The 17,620-nt window shown below is 35.5% G+C and overlaps 1 protein-coding gene across 4 annotated transcripts in view; it reads right to left on the bottom strand.

Annotated features, from left to right (window-relative positions):
- The window catches only part of ERBB4 (erb-b2 receptor tyrosine kinase 4), a 1,218,836-nt gene that overhangs the window by 174,818 nt on the left and 1,026,398 nt on the right, over positions 1 to 17,620 (bottom strand). For all 4 annotated transcript variants that reach the window (XM_043910154.1, XM_043910156.1, XM_043910155.1 and 1 more), the window contains exon 20: positions 3,142 to 3,327. In XM_043910154.1, coding sequence (XP_043766089.1) covers positions 3,142 to 3,327 — 186 coding nt within the window. The remainder of the gene's footprint in view (positions 1 to 3,141; positions 3,328 to 17,620) is intronic.

The following is a 17,620-nucleotide window of genomic DNA, read 5'->3' as shown; positions in this document are numbered from 1 at the left end:
GAAGCTGGGGCTAGGACATAACATATTTGAAGGCAGAGGATTATTTTTCAGCTTCCTACAGGTAGACAGTATTGTGCTCATTTTGCAGATGAAGAAAAAAGTAGTAATTGTTAACTCCATAAATACACAGAAAATTCAAAAGGGTTGAATAGTTTATTCAAATTCACAAAACCAAAAAGTGGGCACTGGCATACTAATGTAAGTCCTTTTGACTCTATTGCTGTTTCCACTACACAATTCTGCCCCCAAATGAGGAATAAAAGATAAAAGAAGGACTCCCTTCTTACAGGTAGGATGTTTTTTGTTTTCATTTTCTTTATGACTTCAAAATATTTACCAAATAAATATTGAATAGCTGCCTACACGTAAAACCCAATTTTAGGTGCTGGGAAAAAAACAGGAATCAGACCAAGTCAGTAACTACTAGGTAATCTCATATCTTCCCATAAGTTTGAATACTTATAATGTGGGTGTGTGCACTATATTTTAGTCATGTCCGACTTCTTGACAATTTATAACTCTTAAATCTACATGCATAGACTTGACCAAATTCAACTACCTATTTGATAGCTCCATTTTTATGTTCAATAAACCTTTTCAATTTGCCACATCTTGAACTGAACTGGCTTTCTCTACCTCAGGCAACAGCACTACCATATATCCCTCCCTCACCACCCAGTCATCAGTAATCAAAATACCTTAATTTGTCTCAAAAAAGTATCTTAATTCCACTCACTTCTTATTTTCACCACTCCCAGACTTCTAACTTGTATCTTCATTTCAGTTCTTGCATTGCCTTAATCTAATCGTCATACATAAATTGGCATGATCTTTTTAGAGAATAAATTAGATTATATCATTTCCAGGGCAAAATACTTCAATATTCATGGCATTTATAATAAAATTCAAATTTTTCATGCTACTCAGTATTACCACATACCTTGCTCTGTTTACATTTGTGTGCCTGTTGTCCCGGCATAACTAGTAATAGAGTCTCCTTTCACTCTTAAAATTGTTCATTTGGATGAAAAATTACATGGTCACCATATATATAAAGGGTTCTGTTGTAATTTTTTCTCTGCCTAAGTTTATTCTAATAGCCAAAGTCTCCCTCAGGACTCAACGGGGTTTGCCCTTAATTCTCTTTTATGATTATTTTTCTTCAAAAACTAAATCAAATCAAACTGTTTAATCCAATACCTAGCTGTCTTATTTGTTGAACATCTGTCCTACCACTAGACATTTCAGTATGTATAATGTGTGGTAGGTGTCCACACATATTTATGAAAAGATTAATGACTAAATATATATGCCATACAGTCAGAGTCATATAAACATGTGGTATAACATTTAAGTGGTACAAATGTGTTCAATATACCAATGACCAAACTAACAGAGGAGAAAAAAAAGTTACTTCTGTTTAGAGAGAAAATAAGGTTGACTTCACAAGGGGAGGGAGCCCAACCAGTGTTGATGGATATAAAAGATCATGTTATGTGAATCAAGATGCTCTGAGAAGAGATTTCTAAGCAGAAGGAATGTCATTTACAAAGGCAGGAAAGTTTAAAGCAGTGTGATTATTCAGGGAACTCAAAGTAGTTTCTATTATTAGAGAGTACGGTCTTGCATAAATGATATATTAATGCCATGAATCCCTAAGGACAAAACCTAAATTATGAAGAAGACTGCAGGAAATATAGAAAATAGTTAAGAAGTTCAAAATTTAGTTTTGTTTTCATTTACACTGCTAGGATGACTTGAGAATTTCTATTGCATATTTAGCTCACCTTATAAATTATAGAAGTTCTTAGATAAGTAAATCAGTTTTTGAAGAGTGATATTTCAAACTTCATTACCATAAAGAATCCTCTCAGTTGTGAGTTTGTCATATAATATTCACAAAATTGTAATACATGGTCCGTAAGGAAACTATATGGAGATTTATGGTACAGAAAACCAAAGTGGGCTTTTCCCTTGAATTGGGGGATTTGCATTTTAAGAGTTATCTTAAATTTCTGCTTTGGATGATGTATTTTTATTCATTCTTAGATTGTAAAAAGAAATAGACTAAAACTACTGGATTAACATTTTGTCATTTATATTATACAAATGCTAAAATGAACAGATCTGTAGAATTTATAGAACATCAGGTAATATTTTGAGGTAAACAAGAGTTGACACAGTGAATTGAAACTCATCTCAGACCTATTTATCTTGAAGAACATTTTCAAGAGATATTATTGGTATAGATAATCTTAAATGGTTTCTTTGAACATGAATATACATACCAAAGTTGCATGCTGGTGGACTGCAGGACATGAAAGCTTTGTTTGACTCCCAGAGTGCTTTAGAAGTTTGAGCCAAGATTTTCATTTAGATAAATCACATTGAAAAATCTAGAATTCTGGCCCCTTCCTAAATATTTTGAAGATCTGATAACTCTGGTGAGAAAAACTATAGTCCCAAGGGACTATATGAGTACATGTTTTCTAGTTCACCAACATCCATCTCCCTCCACCCTCCCAGGTATGAGATCCACACCATATCATACACACACACACACACAAGTGTGTGTGTGTGTGTGTATATATATATATATATATATATATATATATATATATATACATATATGCCTGCGACCCTGTTCTGGAACGAAAAAGCCAAAAAAAAAAAAAGCAACAACAACAAAACCCACACAAAAAACAACTATAAAAGACCAATTGCAAATTATCAAAGTGTCTAGGAAGATATTTAGAATTTGATCATTTGTAATTCTGAGAATTGAACATGCATGCTATCCTAATAAAATCATTTGCAAATGGAGCAATTCAAACTTTCAATCTTTTCTTCCTTGAATCCATTACTAAACAATACCCAAACACAAAAAAGTCCAGCGAATCCAGTATATCAGTTTGTTTCCTCCTGACCAAGAAGTTATTTGTTCTGGCATCTGGTCAATATAACACAAACAGCACATACAATAGCACCAAATTATATAAATAGACGATGAGTTTGATCTGTAATTTGAATGTAAATATCTCCCTACCTTTATTATAGCAGATGCAATTCATTTAAGTAGATTGAAAATACCCGAACTGTAGTAGATTAGGAAGTATAAAGGCAGAAATGATGGGCACGTACCTTCGCTATCTGGACACACCAGTTAAGTAACAGCTGCGAGCCGATGTTATCCTTGTGCTCGTGGACATAATCCAGCAGACAGCCGTGGGGCATGAGCTGCGTCACCAGCTGAATGGTCGGGCTCAGACACACACCCAGTAATCGAACCAAGTGTGGATGGTCCATACTCGCCATGATTAGGGCTTCCTAAACAAAAAAATGAATGATACCATTACTTCAACTCAAAGTTCTTTGCCATGACAGTGACTTGCACTGTACTGACACTGTTGATAATGATTTTGAAAAGGTACTCTCATAAAATGGAATCAATTAAAAGTGAGAAAAGACATTACTGTAGCCATTATATTTCTAAAGTGATTTAATTCAAGTGAAAATAAATGGAAATTAGACTATATTTATTAGAATGGCAAATATTATATAATAACTGCATGCAAATTTAATAGTAGTATTTTCTCTTCTGCAATGTGAAAAATATTAGATTTTATTTACTGCCAAATTAAGTTGAATCCTAAATTATATTGTGGATTTTTAACCTTTGATCTTTGGTTCTAGAGTTCAATTATCTATACAATACAATTATTTGCACAAGGTGGCTCAAAGTTATGAATTATTGTTGTTTAGTTGTTAAGTCCGGAGAAGGCAATGGCACCCCACTCCAGTACTCTTGCCTGGAAAATCCCATAGACTGGTAGGCTGCAGTCCATGGGGTCGCGAAGAGTCGGACACGACTGAGCGACTTCACTTTCACTTTTCAGTTTCATGCACTGGAGAAGGAAATGGCAACCCACACCAGTATCCTTGCCTGGAGAATCTCAGGGACTGTGGAGCCTGGTGGGCTGCTGTCTATGGGGTCGCGTAGAGTCGGACTCGACTGAAGTGACTTAGCAGCAGCAGCAGTTGTTGAGTCATGTCTGACTCTTTTGCGACTCCATGGACCATAGCCCACGGAACTCCGCTGTCCATGTGATTTCCCAGGCAAGAATGTTGAAGTGGGTTTTCATTTCCTTCTCCAGGGGATCTTCCTGACCCAGGGATGGAACCTGGGTCTCCTGCATTGGCAGGTATTGGCAGACAGATTTTTTAGCACGGAGTCATCTGGGAAGCCCCCAGAGTTACAAAAATAGCCATTCAAAATTAACTCATTCATTATTGATATGGATTCAGACATCATAAGGGTAATTTGTAAATTATAGATATCAATGTAAACAATTACAAATAATATGCCTCCCTATCTAACAATATGCCTACTATGAATTTATGCAGAAAAATAAACATTTTAATAAGACATTTTACTCCATAACCTTTGATTTTACTCAAATTTATTTCATTTTCAAAATTATAAATGATATCTTATAAATAGAATCATAAAATTTGAGAGCTAAGTGAGATTGTAAAAATTTGTCTACTCCAATTTTGTTATTTCATGAAGTGAGAAAACAGTTCTAACTTCTTTTTCATAATCATAAAAGCATTTTTGCATAATGAAGATAAAGGGTGGACATATGATGGATATTTAGCCCATCCTAAAGTTAGCTTTCAATTAAAAGCTATTTTAAGTGTCTTTACTCCAATTTGAAACTGATACAACCTTATACATACACACACTCACAGAGTGGTTGATAACATATATGGCAATTTATTATCAATCAGTTTACCTATATGCAGGTATAAGAATGTTCATCATACTCTTTTTGAATGTTTTTTGTAGCTTTAACATTTTTCAAATAACCAAGGATAAAAAGCTGTACTGAGCTTCTCTTTAAGACAGCATGGTAAACTGATACACGCGTTTACTTTCATTTTCCTCTTAATTCCACCATTTTAATAATAAATGAATCAATAAAAAGCCAGAAACCAACAATCACAAGAAGAGGCAATGGGGATGGAATACTAAAAGTAGAAAGTGGCTTATTAGTAGTAACTGACTTAGCAAACATAGAAAATCTGAAGCCTAACTTAGGAGGTGAGAAAGTGAAAATTAATCCAATTTACACCAAGGGTGTACACACCACAGGCTCAGTCGTGTTACACCACAAACCACTGTACATAAATGGAGTAGGAGGGACTGACTTCATCAGGACTGTTTCAAGGCCATTTAGGAAGCACTTAGACCACAGAGCTCCTTCATCCTTGTGTGTGTTTGTGTTAGTCGCTCAGTTGTGTCCAACCCTCTGTGACCCCAAAGATGTAGCCTGCCAACCTCTGTCCATGGAATTCTCCAGACAAGAATATTGGAGTGGGTAGCCATTCCCTTTTCCAGGTGATATTCCTAACCCTTCATCCTTAGGAGAAGTTTAATCAAAGGGATTGTAAACTATGAATATTAGGTAATGGAAAGAGAAGTACTCTGGTAAAAATAAGGAAGCACTCTGGTAATCATGTAAATTTATATATGGTGAAAATCGAGGCCACCCTCTAGTTCCTTCTCCCAAATGGAGCTGTGACTTCAAAATTGTAAAAGTTTTGTTTAAATCTCAAATTCTATATCCAGCAAAATTTGAACCAAGTGAGTGAATATATGGGCATGTCTGTTCTTAAAAAAGATTATCTCATATGTTTCCTTTATCTGTTAGATGTGCTCATTTAATACAAAGTGGAGGGCACTTTAAAAAGTGCACTTAATTGTGAAAACAAGGAAATGACAGTAAAGGGATACTCAGAATCAAAACTGCACAGGCACCTGATACAGTAGCCAGTTTAGACTGGGGTAGGATATCTTACTCTAGAAAAGATATAAGAAGATGGATGAATGGCTGAAGCAACTAAACAGGAGCACAACCATCTAGAACCATTTGACTTTTATTAATATTATCTTAAAGTTATTTGAGAAGATAGCTTGAGAGGATTATTATCTCAAAGGCTATTCACTTGTAATCTCCACTACTCTTTAGTAGGGTTGAGCTCAGCAGAGTCAGTTGAGCTCAGATAATTCATAATCATGGGTGAGCCTGATGGAGTATATGGATTTTACTGGATCCAACCAAGGTCTTATGTGAATTATAATGTTTTATTTTTTGAAGAAGGAAGAGTGGGGCACTATGAACTCATGTGGAGAAAGGAGATAGGAGGCCACACAGAAGAAATAAGCTGGTAAGGGGACTTCAGCGTCACTCAAAGGACTTTATTTTTGAGCCTTTGGGAATAGAAGCTGAAATTGTTTTTCAGCTGACCTCCAAGCAGATGAGGTCTTCCAATTTCTCCCTCCCCAGCAGCCACAAGGAACCAGACAAGTAAGAAAATGAAAGGGAGCACCACTGGTTTCTCTGCTTTCTTGCTGAGTCCACCACCAACATAACACCTTGAGAACTGGCAGCCCAGGGACCACCGAGAAACACAAGGTCACATAAGGTCAGTGGTGTCCTCGGGTGATCAGTCAGTGATGCTGGGATAGGACCTCTCGGTGTCCCAGAGAGAAGAGAAGCTCCAGGTAGGGACTGATCTGGTGAGAAAGGACACTGTAGGTACCGCTCGGTGACTGCAACTGGCAGACTGGCTTGCAAATTCATATGAGACATGCAACTCTTCCCAAACTATTTGGGAAGACTTCCACTGAAGTTGGGATTTCTACACAATCAGCAAAGCCAGAAATTTGAGTTATCGCTACTAATATGGCTCTATTGGGGTCCATGAGGTGGAAACATTTTGGTTTTACTTCCTGTATATTTCAGTCAACAGTTGAAACAAAACAAACTGATGCAATTATAAGGAGAGTACAAATAGAAATGTTGGCCAAGTTATATTATCTATTATTTAATCTAGTACTTTATTAATTAAATAGTAATGAATGTTAATATTAAAAGTGTGAACCAGAGGTTCCTTCACTGAATTATGATATGCACACATATAAGTATACACACAGACATCAACAAAAAAGCAAAACATAATTAAGTTGTCTAACTCAATCAAGTAACAAATTAGATATTTAATTAGATATTAAATATTAGATATCAGATTAAATTAAACATATCCTAATTGTATTCTCTCTGTTTCTCTTCTGTGACTCGTCTTTCACGTCCTAGCATTTATCATTACAAACAACTTAGGTTTATCATTTAAAGCGTGGTTTTCCTAGCCCCACTCCCAGATAATCAGGTCTAGAAATGAATCAGGAATTTACATTTGTAGCAAGCTCCTGCAAGTAGTGAAGCTACTGCAGGAGATATAGAACTTTGAGAATCTCTGAAACATCTCCATCTATTGTATGTCTCTATCATTCTATTGCAAAAGAAGTAACATGCAACCACCATTGTTTGATCCTTATTGTAACTCTAGGAAGCAGTCAAAGGAGGCAGCCATTCTCTGCTGTAACATAAGGAAGCCAAGGCTGAGCAGAATTACTGCCCTGGCTCATATGAGTAAGGAGAAGGATCAGAGTTAAGACTTAGGCTTTCTGATTCTTAGAACAGTGCTATTTCCTAGGACGGTAAAAACACTGCAGTTTTAACATTTCAGTTCCATCAGCACTTTGAACTGTAGATGCTTATCTTACTAACAAGAAGGCGGTGCCAAACACCTGACTTTAGCCATACCTGAATGAATTGGATCAAATCATACTTCAGTCCCTAAGGAGCAACTCAAACAAAAATTTGCACTTATAGATAAATTGCCATCACTTACAATATGCTTTCAGAAAAAGTCAAAGAAAATATATTTCTCTGATTTCCTATATTATTTGGTATAGGCCATTTCCTAAGATACAGAACATGGTGAAATTTAAGAAACAAGAAAGACTTTAAGATTATTTTGGCCTTTTTCAGGATGAAATATACAAACTTTTTTTTTTTCTTTTAGAACTCAAGGAGTAATATTTCCATTCTAAATATGCATGTGAAAAGTTTGCAACAGAAGAGTGTAAAAAAGTCGCATGAAAGTTCTCTTTAAAAAAAAAAATCTATTAGTAAGTCCTGGCAAAAAAGCTGGGGTTGTATTAAAGAAAATTGCTCATCACACTACAAAGAGTATTTGAAACCAAATTGCAGAGTATTTGCATAATAGTCCTCTTTTTCTGAAAAAGAAAAGATGAACAGGACACTAATTGTAGGTTTTATTTTTTTCATAAAGGAAATAGCAGATGGCTTTTTTGGGGGAAAGGGGAAGAAATAAAGAGAAAAGAATGTGGATTCATTTAGTGTGATGAGGGGGATGGAAAGGGGAAAGAAATCCAATATTTTAATAATGGAGTGTTGGGTTTCAATAAATTACTCAGTTAAAATTAATAACGTCCTCTGCTACCTAACTCTGTGTGGGGCCTTTGGAAGCAGTTTTGGAATCTTTGCTGCTGTCATTAGAACATATCACCGAAGGCCACTGGAATACATACAAGTTGACAGATGTGTTAACTATTTTTCCAGAAATGAAATTATTTTCTGTCTCTTATTTCTGTTTGGCTTTACAAAATTTTTCTTGTAGGTGAATTAAATAGTTTTTCTCATTGGACAGAGAGGAAGGATGTAACAGGTGTTACACTGGAAATTCTAAAGGAAGAAGATCTTTCTTTACAATGAAGTCTGGTTGGAATTAAGGACTTTTTTTTTTAAACTATCAAGGGATGACCAGGGCATGGATAAAAATCTCTGAAGCATGTGTGCCATTATTCTCTAGCCTATGCTATCTGTATCTCTATTTCATTCTGAAGGAAAGACATTTCGATGCAATAATAAAAGTGAGCAATACCATTTGTCACATTAAGGCATCATTTTGCTCAGCCTTCAGATGTTTATACCTTGGCACTTAAACTTATTTTCTCACTCATGTTGGTTAGGAGTTTCACAAAAAGAAAAAAAAATATGGTCATTGAAAACTTATGAGCGATTCTGTTTATGAAAAATGTTTACTTCAGCCAAACTTTCACTGTTTCATTATGTCAATGGACCATTAATTCAATACCCTCCAGCTGAAAATGGGGAAATTTTCACTGCATCAGGGATAAGGAAGATAAAAAAGGGGGATAGAGAAAAAAATAATAAACAATTAACAGAGACATATAAAACTGTGCTTAATGTAACAGTCAGCAGATTTCTGAATGTTTAAAACAACTGCCTCTCCTAAAGATAGAGGGGGTGATGGTGATGTAGAGAACAAAGAAGATAATGGTGATGGCAGTGATGAAAAATGAGATAAAATTATTGGTCCATAATAATGTTTTACAAATCAGTTCTGCTGCAGATGGTATCCAGATAATAAAATAAATGAAATCTGCATCTGTTCGCTCATGTCTAGAATAAATAATAATTTACTAGTGCAAGTAGGTGAGCAGTAATTAGACTGAATTAATACGCCATCAGTTTAAGTGGGGCTACATTGCTCAGTGACATTCTTTTCCAGTCCCTGGTATCACTTTTGTGAACAGGAACAATCATATGCGGATCCTTCTAACTTTTGGAGTCAGCAGTTTTCCACCTCTGTTCATCACTCACCCATTTGCTGTCTGAATCTTAGACCTAGATAACGCTTATCAGTGCTGCACAATTAAGAACTTTATGAATAATTTATACAAGGTAGAATTTTTGAGTATTTTTATTACAGTTATTGGAACCTGCTTTTCCCTCCTATATCTTAAGTGTGGAAATTCTATCGTGGCTTTGTCCCTGGTAGCCTATGGTTTCATCTATAACCTCTTGCATCCTTATATCTTATAACTTTAAGAAGTATGACAGAGTTATCAAAAACATATGGAGTCAACTGCACAGTTCTGAGGTTTCTCATGATTTGATATACTTTGCACCTACAAATAGCAACATTACCATCTAAAAGAGGGCAAGCAAAATTCATCATGATCATATCCAAAATCCAAACCTGTGTAAAATATCTGTCAAAAATATCCAAGCATAAGAATTATACTGTGCCCATATTCCAATCTGTTTTTTTTTTTCCAACTCCTATAATTTCAACAGTCACCTCTGAGTAAAAACTAGTAGATCTTTATATATGTGTATCTCCCCTATCATAGTACATATTCCATTTTTAGTAGATTTGTTACATGTCTATCATCTCTAATGATTTATCTGAAAGTAGTAATATTAGCTGATAAAGTTATCAAATTCTCATATAGTATATGGCTCATACTAAGGTAGCAATGTAGTTTTATTAATAAATAAACAGAATCTGTGTTATATTCCACCCTCCCACCCAAACTCATCCCAGGATTTCAAATGCCTTGCTGTCATCCTGATATACTGGATCTCTAATTTAAGACACAAAGTACATTTCTCCATAAAAGCTTGTCTGCTACTTTTACCAATTTTCTAAGTTCCAGAAATATATTCTGATTTGGTTTTTAAACCTTGGATTCCTATTTGGTATTATCTTTTCCGAGTTCTTCCATTCCATTCCATATCTAAGAGTAATATTGTGCCAAGTCCCATTTACTGTTTATTTCAATGTAGCTCAAATCTATATCCTCCCATATATTTTTAAGCTGACTTCTAGTCAAGTTCAGACTCACACTGCTGGTGTAAAAAGAATGCTGATTTTTCCATTAACTCCAGTCTGTTTTGGCTATAATATGCAAAAAAAAAAAAAAAAAATCCTTAGCATTTTTTTTCAGAGTGCTACATAGATAGCTTTAACCTTGCATGTACTCAATAAACACTTGAGTTAAATTTGACATGTTGAAAATTGCACTGTATTTTGTAATAAAGACAGTTACATTATTCTCCCAGCTATGATGCCAGTGATCTGTGGAATTGACCTGCATATTTCTCTCTGCCCCTCCAGATTCATTCTCCATCCTTTCACATTTTGCCATGTGCCCAGCAAAATAGATCGAAATGAATGACAACAGGCTACCTTGTCTCTCTATTGGTTTAATTTGAATTCAGTCAATAATAATAAGCAGCAGAGGACTAAAGAAAGAAGGCAGTGAGGTTAGTATTTATCCCTCACCTGCCATTTCCCTGAGCCTTCTACTAAATGTCACAGTGGTAATTCTCTCACTCCTTCATGCCTAACTGTTCTGTTACTATTCTTGAGAGGCTTCAACAGTCTATGCTAGTGTTCCTTAAGCCTATAATTTCTTTATAAAAACCCCTTTGCTAAAGTCTCTTCCATTATTCAAACTTAATATACCACGTGCTTCCTATTGGAGTTCTGATAAGTTCTGATAAGGTAAATTTGGGCAAGTCACATAACCTAAAACTTATTTGTTAAATGACAGATTAAGTCACTGTTGAGGAAAAAATATCATGCATGCTACACCCACCAACCCTCCTTCCCCTTGCTCATGGTGGAGACTGCTAAGCAATTATTGTGGTAGGCTGATAATGAATTACTAAATATGCCCACATCTTAATCCCAGGAACCTGCTGATATATCCTATTTGGAAAAAGGTCTATACAGATTATGATTAAATTAGAGATTTTGAGATGACAATCATCTTGAATTACCCAGGTGGGTTCTAAATGCCATCACAACTATGCTTAAAAGAGAAAGGCAGAGGATTAGCTACAGGTACGAGAGGAGTCAGAGGTGAGAGCCAAGAAACAAATGCAGCCATCAGATGCTGGACGAGACAAGGAACAACTTTTTCTTTACAGCTTCTGAAAGGTATGCAGCCCTACCCACACCTTGATTTCAGAGGTCTGGCTTCCAGAAATGTGATACAATATTTCTGTGAATCCAATCACTTGGAAGAAAAGCTATGACAAACTTAAACAGCATATTAAAAAGCAGAGACATTACTTTGCTGTCAAAGGTCCATACAGTCAAAGTGATGGTTTTTCCAATAGTCATGTATGGATGTGAGAGTTGGACCATAAAGAAGGCTGAGCGTTGAAGAATTGATGATTTTGAACTGTGGTGTTGGAAAAGACTCTCGAGAGTCCCTTGGACTGCAAGGAGATCCAACCAGTCAATCCTAAAGGAAATCAACCCTGAATATTCATTGGAAGGACTGATGCTGAAGCTGAAGCTCCAATACTTCGGCCACCTGATGCGAAAAGCTGACTCATTGGAAAAGACCGTGATGCTGGCAAAGACAGAAGGCAAGAGGAAAAGGGGACAACAGAGGATCAGATGGTTGGATGGCATCCCTGACTCAATGGACATGAGTTTCAGCAAGCTCTGGGAGATGGTGACAGGGAAGCCTGGAGTGCTATAGTCCATGGGGTCACAAAGAGACAGACATGACGGAGTGACTGAACAAGAACGAGTCTGTGGTAGCTTGTTACAGCAGTCATAGGAAATTAATACAATTACTGTCTTTCTGTAAGGACTGGATAAGGACTCAAAATCCTTCTCAATTCAAGGCTTTGGCAATAAAAACTAATTTTTTGGAAGGTAAATGTGAGGTTTAAACATTGTTGCCTTGAACTTATACATATTTTTACAATTAATTCTGTTGCTAGGTCTTCTTTAGCTTGGATGTACTATATTAGTCTAATCTAAATGATGCAGATATGTTTAATTCATTTAGAAATTAACATATACATGTAATAGCAAATGATATATTATAGGCAAAGGGCTTATCACAGTGCCTAGTTGACTCTTAAAATGTTAGTTATTTTTACATTTGTATTAAACTAATTATATCTGAAGGGAGTGAAATCATTGAGTAGTAAAGGCATGGCCAGGAGTCTGGAAAAAAAGCTGCAGCCCCAGGGTGAGTGGTCACTTTGATTTTTTTGAAGTCTGGTGGGGCATTTGGAATAAAAGGCAGATAAATTGACCAAAAAATAATTTTTCTGTCAGCACTTTAGAAGCGATTCTTTTCCCTCTTAAGCCCATGGAGAGCTAGAAACATCTCTTCCTACTTTCAACATAAAGTAATCATGAAGTGTTAGGAAAAAACCAAAAGTTTTTTAGAATAGAACTGCAAGAAAACTTCAAGGGCAACACAAATTTGTTCTGTAACAAATAGTAATCACCATTACAGTAATAACAGTAAATAGAAATTGGGGTTAAAGTAGATGATAAAGACTAAGAGGTCCTGATGAACTTTACAGTCAGAACAGAGACACTTAATCGCTTACTGATTAATCTTAGTAAAGTTACAGAAAGAGAAGTACAAAGGTATTTGCAATTGACATTTCAGGACTGATACGGAAGAACAAGCTCAGTGAGGTCCAAAACGTATCTTCTGAGAGGACACTGCAATCTGCTATAAAGAATGAAAACATCAACTTCCTAGAACTAGAATAAATCATCCGAGGCTATAGATTCTGCAACTAGGGAGGGAGGAATAATTATTAGCTTTCAAATAGTATCTATTGCTTTTATTTTTCTCTCAAGAAATGAAAATTAATTTCTACAAGGTTATTTGATCTTATCTTTTGGGTAAGCACTCTATTTAGTTCCCCTATTGCTTTCTAGTTTTTAGCAAACAGTCTCTCTAAAGTCAACCTATTCAATAATTTCATCAGATCATAATAACAACTGCTGCTTGATGTCAAATTGCACCTGGTACAATGCTATTGATTTTCCATGTGGACATATTTAGCTCTCAGAGCAATCTCGTCCAACAGGTTGCCCAATTATTATATAATTGATAAGGAGAGCAGCTTGAAAAGGATAAGCAATTTGATAATCTCCAAAAGTTGCTAAATAGCCAAGCTGGGATTTGAATCCAGTTTCTACTACATCTGCGGCCAAGACTCTCTTTACTGTGATATCCCCTCAGGAGTTGTCAATATCAGCTAGGTATCCAGGTAGACTCAGTTGATTCTCTGGTCATTATTTTAGTATTCTAACAGGAACCATCACTGATCAGATCGACCTATTAATGGAATCTTTATGGAGTGACATTCTAACAACTACTATTTTCTTTTTTATAAATAAACTGAACACAATTTACTCTCAACTACTTAAAATTAGTCCTCCAATAATAAAATGCTGAATAACTTTTGCCAGAAGGGACTAACTCATGTCTTTATTCTCATTTCTGCACAGAAATTGATTCTAGGATGTTCTATTTAAATATTTAAAAATTAAATTTGACTTAAAAGAGATCAGAATCTAGTAATTTTGGTAACAGCTCTTATTTAATTGTTAGGATCATGATTTTGTATATTTTGGGGAATTGTTTTTCTAGACACTGCACATTCTTTAAAGGATGACATCTCTTGTGTTTCTAATTTGCAGGAATAGTCTGTTAATTTTACCAGTTATATTAAAGGCATGTAACAACAAACAATCGAATAAAATTAGGAAAACCCTCCCTTAATAACTAATAAAATATCTCAAATATACCCCTGGTAAAGCAGGCTGAATTGTGTTCTTTATGATTCATTCAAGATACTGAGTGACTTTAATTAAATTTCCATTTTTCAGTTACTACTTTCATATTCATATAAGATAATTCATATACAGAAATCATTTGTCCTATCATTTCTTATCTTCTCTACTTTTTATAATGAACTTAATTATTACCATCAGATATATTAAATTTTGAAACCATGATTTATATGCAAGTTCTTATATTAAATATTCATGTCAATGTTATTTTAATATTCTACACCAATCCTGATGTCAAGGGCATTCAGTTAGAGGCAATCACTAGTAAAAATCTGCATTAATGTTATTGATGCTTCTATGTTTTTAATATAGTAGCAGTAAATAATATTACCACCTACTGATGCAAAAGGAGTTAAATAAACCCTGAAAGAATATATATGGTGTCATAAAAGACCCCCACTGCTAATGTCTTTGCTTCAGGAGGCTCCGAGTCACAGGAATATGTGATTTTGTGGCTAGACACACTGTGCAAGGGTGAGAAAGTGGCAGTGGAAAAAAAAGCACCTCATAAAAAATCTCTGCAAGAGGCATCCAGTCCTGACCTGGCATTTGACACAAGCCACTGAAAATTAACCAATATTTTAGAAATATAATGGTAACTGAGCTCTCTATAATGACTGTCCTAGGAAAGGTCAATTCATGGCCATTATATTCATCATCAGAAAACTCAAACAGTAATGCACGGCACTATGATGGTTATTTTTTTAAAATATTACTGTATTAATAATTGTACAGAGCTTTAGGAGTATTCATAGGAAACAGCTAGCCATTCTTTCAAAAACTTATGCTCATGATTGACTGAAGGTTATTATATATGCTTCACTAGGATACAAAATTTAAAGAGACATATATTCAACTTACAAATAGAGAGCGTCCTAGTAGAAGTCTTCTAATTTTAGTAAAAATAGGTTGTGAACATTAATAATAATTATGATAAATATTTATGATCTAAAACTCCTATAATAATCTACTGAAGACAGAGATTATCTTCTAAATGAATTGAGAGAAAAAAAATAAAAGCTCTGTTGAGAAGAAAAACCTGAGTGTGGATATTAATATGTGGGAAGAACCTGTTATAAAAGAATAAATAACACGGGTTGGTGGTGTGACAAAAAAGAGGGGTAAACACTGATTCAGGCCAACTTCTTTCCAGAGTCTGCTCTGTCTTTTCATAGTAACATCATCAGAAGCAAGTCAAAACCTCAGGTTCCTTGGCTGTATAAAGCTGAGGATTAAATAATGCTCATCTTGTATAACAGCAATTTCATCTAATATATGGGAAAAGGTCTAGCACAGAGTCTGGCACCTATCTGTTAGCCAACATAACATTGCTTTCTTCCGAGAATGAAGGAAGTGGGAAAATGTTACGTGCATGGGGAATACGAATGATGAACTTACAGGAAGATGAACTTACAGATGAACTTACAGGAAGCATCTAGCACATGACAAAACACAGGAAAGAATAACACTGGAAAGGGAGGCTGGTACTGGGGCTTGTAAACTCCTGCTTAAATCACAAGCTGACATTTGGATTTTATTCTCTCAAAAACCCTTGATGAAGAAATTCATGTAACATGGCAGCACTATCCCCAGGATAAATCATAGGGAAAGTGTCTAAAGGCCGAGAGATGAGGAAGCTGCTATCCACAAATAAGGTAATGAGATTCTAGCACAGTGCATCCTAAAAAATCTGAAATAAATGCCTAGTTTGTCAAACACTTTTTAAAAAAGGGTCTTCAGGTTTTGTCGTTTGTGATTCAGGCTAGGATTTCCCACTTCATGCTTAAAAATCCCAAACTTTCAATAAGTAACAGAGAATATTGAGGAATTTATTCTGTGCATGATAAAAGCCTGATCTTGGAGAAGGAAATGGCAACCCACCCCAGTATTCTTGCCTGGAGAATCCCATGGGCAGAGGAGCCTGGCTAGCTATAGTCCATGGGGTCTGAGAAGTCAGACTTGATTTAGTGACTAAACCACTGCCACAAGTCAAGATAAAAGAAACAACAACAACCTTTCCCCCTTCTTTCTGGGGAGAGAGGCTCTCTTTCAGTTCTCCTTCCTTGAAGAGGGAAAGGATTTGCATCCAATATGAATAGAATTTTGCTTCTCAGCAGCTCTCTTTCTTCTTATCATTTCTCCAACTCATATTTTCCTCATAATCTACTTTATCCCGTGGCGCCATTTTTCCCCACCAGATTTCATGATAATATTGTTCAGTCTGGCACATTGCCATGGTCACACATTTTCTCTGCCTAATACAGGCATAACAATTACTCTTTGACTTTCTACAAAACAACTCTGAAAAAGACAAAAACAAATTACAATATTCAGTTGTCAATGGAATGTCTAATAATGTGTTGGCTCTTTATAGATATATATGGGGAGAGCTATTTGAGGTTAGATGCTATGACTTTTGTTTGTAGTCTCTATTAATTGCTGCTATGTTGTTTTCCTATCCCCTATGTAAGTGAAGTGAAGTGAAGTGAAAGTCTCTGTCATGTCTGACTCTTTGTGATCCCATGGACTATAGAGTCCAAGGAATTCTCCAGGACAGAATGCTGGAGTGGGTAGCCATTTCCTTCTCCAGGGATCTTCCCAATCCAGGGATCGAACCCAGGTATCCCACATTGCAGGTGAATTCTTTACCATCTGAGCCACCATGTAAGCTCATCCATTCCATCTCAGTTGAGTCTGGTTCTTAGAAGAAGGACTAATGTTATGGTCATCAGAACCTAAAAAACTTCGATAATATTTGCACATGGCTTTCAGAAATTCTGGAATCCATAATAATGAAAAGTATCAATAGAAGAAAAGATTAGTAGAATAGCCACAGAGTTTGTTATATCCCTACATAGGGGATATAATATATATATAAATGGTATAAGGGGATATAAATGGTATACAAATGGTATGCAAAACCCATTCAAAAAATAAATTCTTCATTTTAGGTACTTTAAGTGAAATTGATATAAATGTTAAAACTTGTAGTGGAACATTGTAACCTGATATTTATTTGTTAGATCCCCCATGTAGGGATACAACAAACTGAGGCTGTTCTACTAATCTTTTCTTATATTGATCCTTTTCATTATTAAATATTTCAGAATTTCTGAAAGCCCTGTGTAAATATTAGCTGATTTTTTTAAATTCTAGTGACCGTAACATTAGTCCTTCTTCTAAGAACCACACTGAACTGAGGTGGAATGGTCCTAGAAGACTAAATACGATTTTGAGAGCTAACAAATCA

This window comes from Cervus elaphus, chromosome 8 (genome assembly GCF_910594005.1).
Source record: "Cervus elaphus chromosome 8, mCerEla1.1, whole genome shotgun sequence".
Classification (NCBI taxonomy): Eukaryota; Metazoa; Chordata; class Mammalia; order Artiodactyla; family Cervidae; genus Cervus; species Cervus elaphus.
The sequence above is the reverse complement of the archived record's forward strand: the minus strand, read 5'-3'. Positions and strand labels throughout refer to the sequence as shown.